At 30.8% G+C, this 13058-nt stretch overlaps 1 protein-coding gene across 8 annotated transcripts in view; it reads right to left on the bottom strand.

Moving 5' to 3' along the window:
• The window catches only part of LOC129969706 (inactive dipeptidyl peptidase 10-like), a 203563-nt gene that overhangs the window by 3778 nt on the left and 186727 nt on the right, over positions 1 to 13058 (bottom strand). For all 8 annotated transcript variants that reach the window (XM_056084395.1, XM_056084399.1, XM_056084397.1 and 5 more), the window contains exons 18-20: positions 3632 to 3789; positions 1083 to 1220; positions 362 to 435 (exon numbers count right to left, since the gene is read on the bottom strand). In XM_056084395.1, coding sequence (XP_055940370.1) covers positions 362 to 435; positions 1083 to 1220; positions 3632 to 3789 — 370 coding nt within the window. The remainder of the gene's footprint in view (positions 1 to 361; positions 436 to 1082; positions 1221 to 3631; positions 3790 to 13058) is intronic.

Genomic DNA, 13058 nt, shown 5'->3' with positions numbered 1-13058 from the left:
ATTAGATTAAATTATATCAACTTGAAGCTGCTAAACAACTTAAATTGAACTCATTAAACATACATAACAGATCTTAAGTGGAATTATACACTGAGTTTTAAGAAATGATTTCATGGCTTCAAAAAAAATTCTTATTTAAGATAAAGATTTTAAGAAAACACTAATTGAACTTGTAACAAAAGTAAATAACTAAAGATATTTAAAACAAATTGTATACAAAACAGAATTGATTATTCAGAATAGAATTTGTAAAAATTTTCTTTGATAATTGTTTTAGAAAATATTTTAATTTCGTTGTTTTAAATAATGTTTTTTATAATGAATTTCTTTTACTGATTTTAGCATTAAAAATATTACATACCTGCATGCGGTATATCACTCCTGCATCTGTCAAAGCTTTGGCAAGCATCATAGATTGTTGCCAATGAACATTGTCTGCAAAAAAGAAACATGCTTTATCTACAAAATTTATTGATAAAAATATTCAAAAAGCACAACATTTCAGGTTAATTTTAAAGTATCTTATGCTTCAAAGAAAAATTAGCAATTAAAACAATTAAAATCGTTTTACTTAATATAATATTAAAAAAAATCAAATAACATAAAAAATTAATAAAAAAATCAAATTACATTTCAGTGGTATAAAATAATAGAAATTATTGATCTTTTTTAAAATTCATTAATCTCAGAATTAGCATATTGAGAAACGTTAATTTTTTTTTAAACCTTACTAATGTTGAATTCAAAAGAAAGTTGCATAAAATGAAAATCTAGTTAAATTTTAAGATAAATTTCTATTGAAATTTTTTTTTCACATAATTTTCAATTGTCAGTATCGCCTATGTTCAATATTTGACATAATACAAGTTTACTGATTTTACTAGAAAAATACATTTAAAATATTATAAATGTTTGTACTTAAAAAAACTTTCTGTAATTTCCAAGCTACAAAGCGCTACAAAAGAATATCAAGATTCTTCCAGACTTAAAGTTTATTTGAGTACTAATAGCAGAATCAGAAAATGGATTATTCAAAACAGGAATATATATATATATATATATAAATGACAAAGACAAATTACCATCTGCAGTGCCATGGACAAGGAGATACTTCTTTCCTTTAAAATTAGATGCTTTATTCATTACATCCGACTTCTCATAATTTACAAAGTTATCTTTTGGTGAAGGGCTCTGCATATAGCGCTCAGTATAAACAGAATCTATGGTAGGGAAAATCATGGTAGATATAAACAGTTCATAATAATAAAGTTCAATGCAAAAAGGTGTAAAGTGTTGTTATCAAATATTAATTCATGTTATTTTGTCTTACACTTATTCAGGAAATAGTCTCATGTTATCATAGTGTGATTAAAAATATAAAGACTTAATTCATTATTTTCTAAATTTTGTAGCACTGTAACTACTCTTTTTTTTTTTTTTTTTTTGTAAATTACACACAGATTAAACAGAATCCTTTCTGCCTAACTTTCAATAATGCTAGAACATATTTAAATATTTGATGAAAAAATGAAAACTGTTTGAATTTTGGGGTAACAATGTAACCCATTGTTCGAAATTAAACAAAAAAATAATTTAAATAAACTGCCAAAATTTAAGAAAAATTTGCAAACTTTTAAAATTGGTGTAATCAATAAGGCAATTTTTTAAATTTTAAAATAGTCCAAAATTTATTTTATTTAATATTTTTGGAAGTTATTTCAGAAAAGCATCAGAATTCAGTTTAATTATTTTATTAATTAAAATTTGAAAAATGAAATTGCTTCGAAGTACATATTTCTGCTTTTCAAAATATATATTTATAAAATTTAATAGTTGGATAAACACTTGACCTGTCGAGTGCCATCATACACACACACATTCATCATTATTATTAGTCGAGATAATGACAGTAACTGGAGGATTTCTGCCAAAATTTAGAAAATCATGTAATGAAAAACAGCACAAATACTTTTGAGTCATTTATAAATTAGCCTACTTATATAGTAATAGAATAAATATTTTTCTACTTAAAAAGGAATTTTTTTTCCTATTTTATTATATTTACTATAATTCTTTCCTAGCATGAGCTTAGCTTAAGGGATTATAGAAAGATTGATTACATCAAACATAAACAAAACCCCAATAGATTTTTAAAATATTATATATGAAGTGAATAATTAATGAAAATAAATAATGTTTGGTTTTGTTTATTTATACGATCTTATTAAAGAGAACTCTTTGGAATTAATGAAAACTCTTTCAGAACTCTTAGTAATTTATAATGAAAAATAAAAACGTAAAAATTTAATTTTTTATTGATAAAAACTTTTTCAAAAAAAAACAATTCATTTTTTTTCTATGTTTGTTTTTACAAATTGTACAAACATTCTTAAAGAACAGAGAAGGCAGTTATTTTCATGGAATTTTGAAATTTAATTAAGATTTTCTTGAATTCAATACGTTTTCTAGAAAAAGAATATGAAGTTCATCAAACTTGCTCTTGTAATTCTATTTCGCACGTTAATCTAGTTAAATTTTCTGCTGCTTTCGAATAATATTGAGTTTTACTTCAAATAAAGCAAAGATGTATTTAGAAGGGATTAAAATATTCCTATCTTTCAAATATCTTGCTTAATAAGTAAACTAGCTTAAAAAAAAGTTAATAATTGACTTATCAGTCCTGCAAAATGATCAACATACAATTTTTAAATAATGATTGAACTTTTAAAAAGAACTACCTTCACTATTTAAATTGCACGAACCTTGAGCTACGAAACTTGGTACATATAAATTTTAGAGAGTAAAAATGAATACTTCAAAACAATTTTTTAATTAATTAAAAATTAAGAATAATTTTATTTTTTCTCTATAATTTTTAAAAATATTTCAGGGGAAAAATTATTTTTATAGGATAAAATTCAAAAATCATTTCATAATATATATATATGTTTGCCAAATATTTCCTCTATTTTTAAAAACTACTTCAAGCATATTTTATGATAATTAATTTCATTTTTGAAGTGGCACTAAAATTTTTTTTTTATTATAGTTAGTAATATTTCATGCTACTCCCAACATTACTGACAATTTAGCCTATTTCTTCATATTCAGCAGATTTCTGTATAGAACGTGCCTTCAATTAAAATTTCATAATTCTGTTGTATATACAATTAAAGTTTAATCTCAGAATTAAGCAATAATAAAAAAAAATCAAGTCCGTCCATTTTTAGAGATTGCTGCTCTTTCCTGTGATACAAAGACAATTATAGAGAATTAGGACACAATAAACAGAACAGAGTAACACTTTAAAAATAGACCTTTTATTTGTCTATAAAAATTAAAAAAATAATTTATTGAGGAAGTCAAGAAGATCAAACTACATAAGGTATACAATTAAAATTTTTGAAGCCAATTATCCCACGAAATTAACTGGTCGCCTCCTAATATAATATATAGGAAAAATTTCGTTTAAAATTGTTGAAAATATTTTAGATTTTATCACATGCAAATAAGTATATATCCTATTTTCTGCTGTAAATAAAGCAATATTTTCAAGCCCAGACAAATTTAAAAGAATACAAGAGAAAAAAATGTAAAAAAGAAATTAATGGATATATGTAAAATTATTTACCGTAATATAGCCAACTAGTTACAGGGGCCACAGATATAGCACAATTGAAGACAGTTTCCTCGTCTGCTAAAGCTGAAGCTGAGGCAAAACCACCATAAGACCAACCAAAGATTGCCATACGTTTACCATCAATATAAGTAAGATGTTCTTTCAAGTAACTAAAATTATACATATATATATATATATATATATGACAGATAAATTGAGAAATGAATAGTCAATTTTTAACATTGATCATTTTAATGTTTTTCATGATTACAAAAAATAAAAACTTTTCAGAGACGCTTTTGAAAGTTCTTTGCTAAATCCATGATCTACTTTATAGCGATACACACATAAATAAGGTAAAAAGTAAGAAAAAGAGGCTGTGAGAATGCACGCATAATTTATATAGCTTAAAATTTTTTCTTTAAATATAACATTTTGGGCACATGCAGATTCCGAAGATTGTAAAAAAGCTACAACAGCTAAAAAGTTTGCATATTTGTGATGTCCCCATGTATTATTATTTGTCAGCTGCCATTTTTTCTTCTTCTGTAGTCGTAACAGTGTAGAAGTTTGGAAATCAAAATAAATGGAGTCGGATTTGTTGTGTTTTGCATGGATTGAAGTTTAAAAAAGTTATGAGTAGTTTAAGTAGCTAACAAGCACTATTTTCTCTATCATGTAAATATCTTCGGCGGAGAAGGCTATGTTGGGTAAATAGTATATTCCGACGCTCGCAACATAGTGGTGAACTCCGGATGTTATCACAGACCTTTAGTGCGCTAAGCTGATCACCGAAACGAAAGTAGGCGATTCATATTGTTTCAAATCTCCTATTAGAAGTTAAAAATAGACTTATTAGTTATGCAAAGAGTGCCTATTCGTTCTTCATTTACGAAGACATGTAATAATTTGAAGAAAAATTTAGTGGTTGAAGAACCGAAACTAGAAGTGATACAGACTCATATGGCTAACATTGAGCGTCTGCAGAGGCGGCGGTAGAGACTTGCCGACGGGGGGGGGACAAGATAAATCCGACAGGGGGGCAGTCACAATTTCCCTAATTTGATTTCAAAACTCACAATAATTAGTTTTTACATTTAATTAAAGGAAATTAAGCATTTTTTTAGCTTCTTTTTTTATTGAGATACTTTCTTTCGTTGTTAAATATTTACAAAAAAATGTTCTCAGTTTTTTTTTTAATTCCATTAAAAAATTGTCAATATTTGAATCTATTTTTTATGAGACTCTTGAGATTTACTTGAGCTAAGATCTAATTTGGGAAAAAATATAATTATATTTCATTCTAGATTGTAGTATATAGATAGAAACACAGGCTGTGGCATAATGCTGTGTCACTGTTAATTGAACAAATACATGTTCTGATCATGGAAGCTATTTAAATGAATGTAGAAATTATAATCAAAAAGTTTTATAACAGAAATTTTTTAGAAATCCTGCATGATAAATAAAAAGGAATATTCAGTATTTTCGCCAAGAACCGATTTTTTTTTCTTTTGTATAGTCTCCTACCTAAAATAATTTTTTTAAGAATTGCAACAACGAGCAGGAATTCAGGTATATTTCGAAACGGAGGCGAATAAGCGAGCGCGTACAACAAAAATTTACTATTGATCGGACACGAACAATATAGAATGCTGAAAAGGTACAATGATGTTGTTTCGTAAGAAGGTCGGGGAAGATATTTTGTAAAGATATGTACTAACTTACCTATTTTATGTAAGATTGAAAAATGAACGTGTGAAAAATGAGCGGTTTAAGCATTAGGTTTCCCATGTATCATGTATGTGCTAAAAAGCTATCAGACTTTAAAAAACAAAGCGTTTTACAAAAAAAACCTTTAGATTTAGAATCTATCTTCATTTTTAAGAACGTGTTCTCGTGGTTAAATACTTGTTTCCCTCGAAGCTATTGCAAGCTAATATTCCTCCAAAAAAATTATTGTTATTCCCTCAATTGCATGCATTGGTTTTTCTTAATCCCTTCGTATACAATGACGAGTCTGGATCGCGCATCGAATTACTAAATTTTTAATCTACAATTAAGTGAAAGTATTAAGTAATTTAAAATGCAAAAATCACTTGAAAACGCATCAGTGCCTCAAATGACTTTATATTATTTTAGGAATTAAAACAATAATAATTATCCTTAATAAGATGCTAGGCAGTTAAGTAAATCCATATGTCAAGGTATTAATATATCATATATGAATATTCTATGAATAAATATTTTAACCAATACATTATCATTTTATCAAGACATCTTTATCTAAAATCTATTAAAAATTTAGAAGCACCAGAAATTATATAGATTTTACTGCAAACAGTATCTAAAAGAAAAAAAAAAAAAAAAAAATGAAAAAGAAACTTTTTAAGCACAAGAGTATCTAGAGAAAAGAGTGTTTTATTAAATTTAGTTTAACCATAAATTAGATTTTAGTCAGAGAATTCTCACAGTGAAGTAAATAAAATAAATTTACCAATTCATCACTGAAGAAGTAACAATTAGATGAATAAAATGATTCATTTTATAATCTAAAAATCTCATAAAATGATTGATTGAATTCCGAATTAGGATAACTCTATCGCTCTATTCTTGTAAAATATAAAAGTATTTTTCCCTAATAATTCCACTTGCAGATAATCGAAATACTCGATAAAAATAATTTTTTCTCATAGCTTATGATAAACCTTATCCGAAAAACAAAGATTAATCGGCAAAAAAGTGACTTCTTACTCATTTGACATGTTGGTGGTTTTTTTGCCAAAAGTAAAGCAAATTATAAGCCGAATGGACGACATTTATATAAGATGTCTGAAAATTAGCGAACTTCCATCGTATTCAGTTCATAGTCGGCCATCAAGAAATAAACGGCGGAATGAGATAACTTATTCACCCTGTCGGATATATTGCCAAAAGTAATGCAAATTAGAAGCTTAATGAACGACATTTCAATCAAAAACCTGAAAATCTGTGAATTTAACTTCTACATCTATCAAATTGCGTTCATAGTCAGGTGATCAAAAATCGTCCGCAAAATGCGGCATCTTATTGACCTGCCACCCTATCGATTATTTTACCAAACATAGTCAAACCGCTTTAACAGTTACTTGGATATTTTGATTGTTTACAACATATTAACTTTAAGATGTTTTTTTAAATGTTGTCGAGATAGTGTGCTTTCCCACAACCATTTTGAAGTGGTGAAACATTTTGCCGACGAAACTCTCAATTTCTCGCCGACGGGGGGGGGGGGCAAGCGGTTGCCGACAGGGGGGCAATTGTCCTCCTTGCCCCCCTGCTAATGCCGCCTCTGACCGTCTGTCTAAAAACTTAAACGTTTTTGATGAAAAAAATATGTGATATTTTGTTGCAGGATATAACTTTAGCAGATAAATATAATTCTGAATACGAAAATATAGAAGAATATCGCGAAAAGCTTACTGAAGCCCGGGTTGCTATGGAAATATTTGTACGTAATTTGAATAAAGCTGTGTTAGAGCCGGATGTTTTGGCTAAGAAAACAAAACTGAAAATTCCCAAAATAGAATTTTTGAAATTTGGTGGTGATGGTTAGAATTTTGGAGCCAGTTCAGCAGAATTCATAACGACTTAGAGATGGCTTCGGACGATAAATTTTCAGTATCTAATCCAATCAATGATGCCAAGTAACCCAACAATTGAAATAGTTGAGACTTTCATCCCACCGCAGAAAATTATGAGAAGGCAGTTGAAGCATTAAAGGGACGGTTTGGGAGGGAAGAATTGATGATTGAATTCTATGTTAGAGAATTACTTGGACTTGTTATAAAAAATTTCATGTCAATGAAATCGAAATTAAATACCGCTCAGCTATATGACAGATTGGAATCGCATTTAAGAGCACTCGAATCCATTGGTTCGACGTCAGATAAATACGCCGCCATGCTTTTCCATTAGTTGAATCTTGCATACAGGAAGAAATTCTTCGAGTATGGTTACGAAGTCCTGTTGTAGTTAAAGAGGATCAAAATAGCTACAATGAGAAACTGAAAAATTTATTGCTTGTTCTGAGACCTGAAGTTGCGGGCGTAGAGCGAATTTCTTTGGCCAAGACAGGGTTTAAACAAGAAAAGAATCCTAAGGTGGAGAATGTAAAAGAAAATGTTCCTGTCGTACCAACAGCAAACGAGTTGCTTATTGGATCGAAACCTATTGAAGATATAAACCGTGTGTTTTGCGAGAAAAATCAAAAAGTAGAAAACTGTTTTAAAGCTCAGTGAAAAACTGGAGCTCTTGAAACAGAAAAAATGTTGTTTTACTTGTTTGCGAGTAGGTCACCGTTCCAAGTTCTGCAAATATTAGATATATGGTATGTTCCCAGAGACATTTAATCGTCATGTGCCCTGAAATTGCGAAGAAAAATTCAGAGAGTGAGATGAATAATACTCTGTCTAATCAATGTTACTCTGAGGTGTTTTTACAAACATTACTCGTTAGACTTTCTTTTCAAGGAAAGGAAAAGACAGTGAGAGTACTAGTCGATACTGGGTCCCAAAGATCGTATATTTTAGATAGTACTATTCAAGAAATGCGATTTAAGCCATTTTCTACCGAAATGTCAACCCAAGTACTCTTCGGTGGAGTAACCACAAGAAAAGAGCATTCAAGATACAACGTATGCTTGAACAGTCTTCATAATGATTACTCGATTAAGATTCAAGCGTTGAACCAGCCAGTTATCTGCGGTTCTATTCCCAGACTTAACAACAAACTTTGTTTTCAAAGGGCCAAGAAAATGGGTATCCAGTTGACAGATGTTGGATTTGGGCAACCACCCATCGAAATACTCATAGGATATATACTGGAGTAATTAATTAATATATACTGGAGTAATTAATGAACTCGCGGATGGATTGTTCGCAATACAGACGTGGCTAGGGTGGATGATAATGGGAAAGACTCTCGGAAAACCTGAGCCAGAATCTTATGGCTTAGCTTTAACTTCTCTATTAATACATTCCAGTGATGTGACAAACTTGTGGTCACTTGAAAGCATTGGTATTACTGACCCGGTGGAAACTCAATCCAAAGAAGAGATGGAATATGCAGTTGAAAAACATTTCAACGAAACTATTTTTGTTAATGACGAGGGACGGTACTCTGTCAATCTTCTTTGGGTGTATGATCCTGAAGAGTTATCTACAAATTTTGAAGTTGCTGAGAAAAGATTGGTTTTAACGACTTGCAAATTTAGGAATGTTAAAAAGTTTATTGATTATGATAAATCGTTTGAGAGCTGGAAAAAAGATGGAATAATAACCGAGTGCTCTATGGAGGAAGAGCACTTTTTAGCTCACCGGGGAATGCTCAAGAATCATTCTACGAGCCCCGTACACCCGGTTTTCGACGCATCGTGTGAACAAAAGAGTCAATAATCGTTGAACGATTGCTTAGCGAAGAGTCCAAACGTCCTCGAAAGGATACCATCGTTTCGTTTTTTTAAGTTTCGAGAGAAGAAAATAGGAGTAATTTCCGATATCAAGAAAGCCTTTTTACAAATATCAGTTCATATCAAAGACCGGCATTTTCTAAAATTACTTTGGTGGGAAAAGGAGGACCAAGCTTTGAAAGCATTTCAGGACTGCAGAGTAGAGTTTGGTTTAAACTGCAGCCCTTATCTTCTTGGAACAGTTATCAAACACCTCTTGGACCAGTATTTATATTCTGTACTCGAAGATATTGCTAAAAAGCTAAAAGAAGCCTACTATGTTGATAACTGTGTTACATCAGTAGATACAAAGGAAGATTTAAAACGTTTCATCCAGTTGTCAAGTCATGTCATGAATGCAGCGTAGTTTGACCTTAGAGGCAGGAAGCATACAAGTCTACATTGCAGTTCCATAAAATCTGATCCTGTTCTTGTGTTGGGAGTTTTGTGGGACAAAGATGCTGATCTGTTGTTTTGGAATGTCAGCCAAGTTAAAAAAACCCGAAGGATCTATTACCAGAAGGTGTATTCCATCACACACAAGATTTTTTATCCTTTAGATGTAATTTGTCCTGTGATGTTGTGTCCAAAGTTGTTATTGCAACAGAGTTGGAAGACTAAGCTGAGTTGAGACATGGAGGTCCCTGAAGAAATTTCAAGAGTATTTCTAAAATAGTTTGCCGAACTGCAATTTTTGACTGAAGTGAAAATACCTCGAGATGTTTCTCTCTGTATCAATTCTAAGATCTCCTTACATACATTTTGAGATGCTTCTGCCACTTCTTACGCTGCAGTTGTGTTCCTGTGTTGTGAAACAGAACAGAATATTTCTGTCCAACTGTTCATTGCGGAGGGTAGAATAGCTACTTTAAAAAGTACGTCCATTCCTTGATTGGAGCTCATGGCCTGTTGCATTAGAGTCCATCTGACGTATTTCATGAAGAACAACATGCAAGGATATGATTTCGAAGAGTATTATTGGACCGATTCATCCACGGCATTGTACTGAATCATACAAATTGAATCACGGACAGTATTTGTAACAAACAGGGTTGATGAGATACGCAAGTTGATAAGCACAAAAAATTGGAGACATGTTCCTGGGAAAGAAAATCCCGTCGACTTACCTTCAAGAGGTTGTGCAGTAACGAAACTGATCAAATCGAGATGGTGGGAGGGACCATTGAGGTTAAAATTGGAAAAGGGAGTGGCCACATTCCGAACTCTCAACTGAAGAAGACGAAATTCTCAACGAAAAATCGAAGTAACGTAATGATTAATGGAATAGAAAATTCATGGCTCGTTTCCAATTTTTCAACCTTCGGCAAATTGTGAGAATGGTTGGTTGGATCTTGAGATTTATCCACAATGCCAATAAGAGTAAACTAAAGAGGTTGGCCGGACCCTTATCAACAGATGAACTTAAAGACGCTGAAGTTAGAATTTATCGAATAGTTCAGCATGAATCATTTGTATCAAACGATTTGAGTAGATTAAAATCTCTAAGTGTGTATGAAGACAAGGCAGGTGTCTTACGAGTCAAAACAAAATTTACCGAACGTAAAGATGAATTTAAGTACCAAGTCCTTTTACCAAGCCAACACAACTTGTAGAACTCCTCATTAGAGACGTACATTTAAGAAAATTTTATGCTGGAATGCATATTCTGATGTCTGCGTTGCGTGAGAAATACTGGATATTGAGTGGTCGACGCACTATTAGTAGAGTAGTATCTCAATGTGTGAAGTATAAAAGATTTGCAGCCAAAACTTTTGAGACAGTTTCAGTTAACAGGACCAACTTTGTTGGTGCTGAAAATCTGTTCGAGACCATCATTTGGAGTGAAGTGGAAACAGAAACAACAGCAAAACGAATCACTTGGATTTTTAATCCCCCATCTGCCGCTTGATGGGGGGAGGGATTTTGGGAACGTTTGATTCAAATGGTAAAGTAATAGCTGAGATGTATTTTGGGAAATGTCTCGTTGAGTTATGAAGAAATGATCACTATCCTATGTGATTTTGAGTCGACAGTCAATTCTAGACCCCTGACTTACGTAACAGAAGACCCCAATGCATTGATCCCGTTAACACCTGTGATGTTTCTCCAACACATCCTTAGTTCCTGATCCTGATCTCGATCGTCGAGTTCCTGATCTCGATCGTCTAGACAGAATTGATCTAAACAAAAGATTTAAGTATCGGCAATCCTTAAGAGAGCAACTGTAACGAAGATTTCGCCTAGAATATTGGGGGCAACTTGTTCTTCAAACGAAGGCCAGGACAGTCGAAGTAGGAGAAGTTGTTTTGATCGAATCTGTAGACAACGAGAGAACTTTTTGGTCGGTGGCTAAAGTCATAGAGATTTATCCTGGAAAGGACGGTGCAGTATGTGTTGTGAAATTAAAGACATCAACCGGAGAACTTATTCGACCTGTTCAAAGAATCTACCCGCTTGAAATCCAAAGTCCTCATGAAAGACTGCAGATCAACAAGAAGACTGATAAACAGAGGGAGGATGATAAGATTAATGACTTTATGAAGAACTTGTCCAATAAAGTAGCGAACCAGACTGACCTTCGAACCAAATCGGGAAGACAAGTTAGACTTCCCTCTAAACTTCAAGACTTTGGACTTTGAACATTTGAACTCTTAAGTTTCATTTTACCTTATAATTTATGAGATGTTTTAATTAAATTCTTGTAATCAAAAGGTGGGAGAATATGATGTCTTCATGTATTATTATTTTTCAGCTGCCGTTTTTTCTTCTTCTGTAGTGCCAACAGTGTAGAAGTTTGGAAATCAAAATAAATGGAGTCGAATTTGTTGTGTTTTACATGGATTGAAGTTTGAAAAGAGTTACAAGTAGTCTAAATAGCTAACAAACATTATTTTCTCTATCATGTAAATATTTAAGGCAGAGCAGGATATGTTGTTTAAATATATTTCAACGCTTGCAATAATACTAAACATATTCATTTTTGACATTAAACAGTAGAAAAGTCAAAATAAACCAAACTTTTTATATTTGCATAACATTTTTAACAAATGAAAAGTGAGCATTTAAGAAATCTCAATATTTGAAAACGTAAAAACAAATTTATTTATAAAACAAATACCAAAGCATTTGGTATAATAAAAGCAGAAGTTACTTTTGTAAAATGAAAATTAAAACAACAACAATCAATATAAGGACAAAGACATTAGATGGTATTTCAGAATCTGAACCTTTTAAATCTATTAATAAGGGACTATCTTAATTTTTTTTTATTTAAAATTAAATTATTTGTCATGGTAATTGTAAAGAGATTAATAAAACATCAGAAGCACTAAGTCTAAAATATTTGGAAATTCATTTTACAGAGATCATTAATTTGTATTAGCTTAACAAAAATCTCATTTCTACAAAGAAAAAAAAACCCGATTGAATATTTTGCCAAAAATAAAACAACCTTCAACATATATTCATAAAGATTCATTTTAAAAAAATGTTGTTTGATGCAATTAAATCTTTTAAAAAAATTAAGAAAAACAATTATATGCTCAAATAAATGAATTATAGGTATATACTACAATATTCATTCTTATATAACATGCTGGCTATTATAAAAGAGTAAATAATGTCCAAGATAATTATATTGAACTCAGATTCATAGGAAGCAAGCATATAGATGGCAGTTAATGTTCTAAAAAGATTAATACATATAATAATGTGCAATGCTGAATATTTTTCAGGAGGGAGTGGACCATTTGTACAATTATAAATATTAATAAATGTAGTTTTATTTCTGCAAATTTAGAGGTGAAAAATAAATTTAAATTTTATATACGAATAAGGAAAGTAACCATTAAAAGGCTAAAAATTACAAAAAATATTAACTATTGTTTAAATGTATTTTTTTTTTTTTACAGTTTTTACTTAAGAAATATTGATAATATTTAACAGTAATTA

The sequence above is a fragment of the Argiope bruennichi genome, chromosome 5 (assembly GCF_947563725.1).
Source record: "Argiope bruennichi chromosome 5, qqArgBrue1.1, whole genome shotgun sequence".
Taxonomy (NCBI): Eukaryota; Metazoa; Arthropoda; class Arachnida; order Araneae; family Araneidae; genus Argiope; species Argiope bruennichi.
The sequence above is the reverse complement of the archived record's forward strand: the minus strand, read 5'-3'. Positions and strand labels throughout refer to the sequence as shown.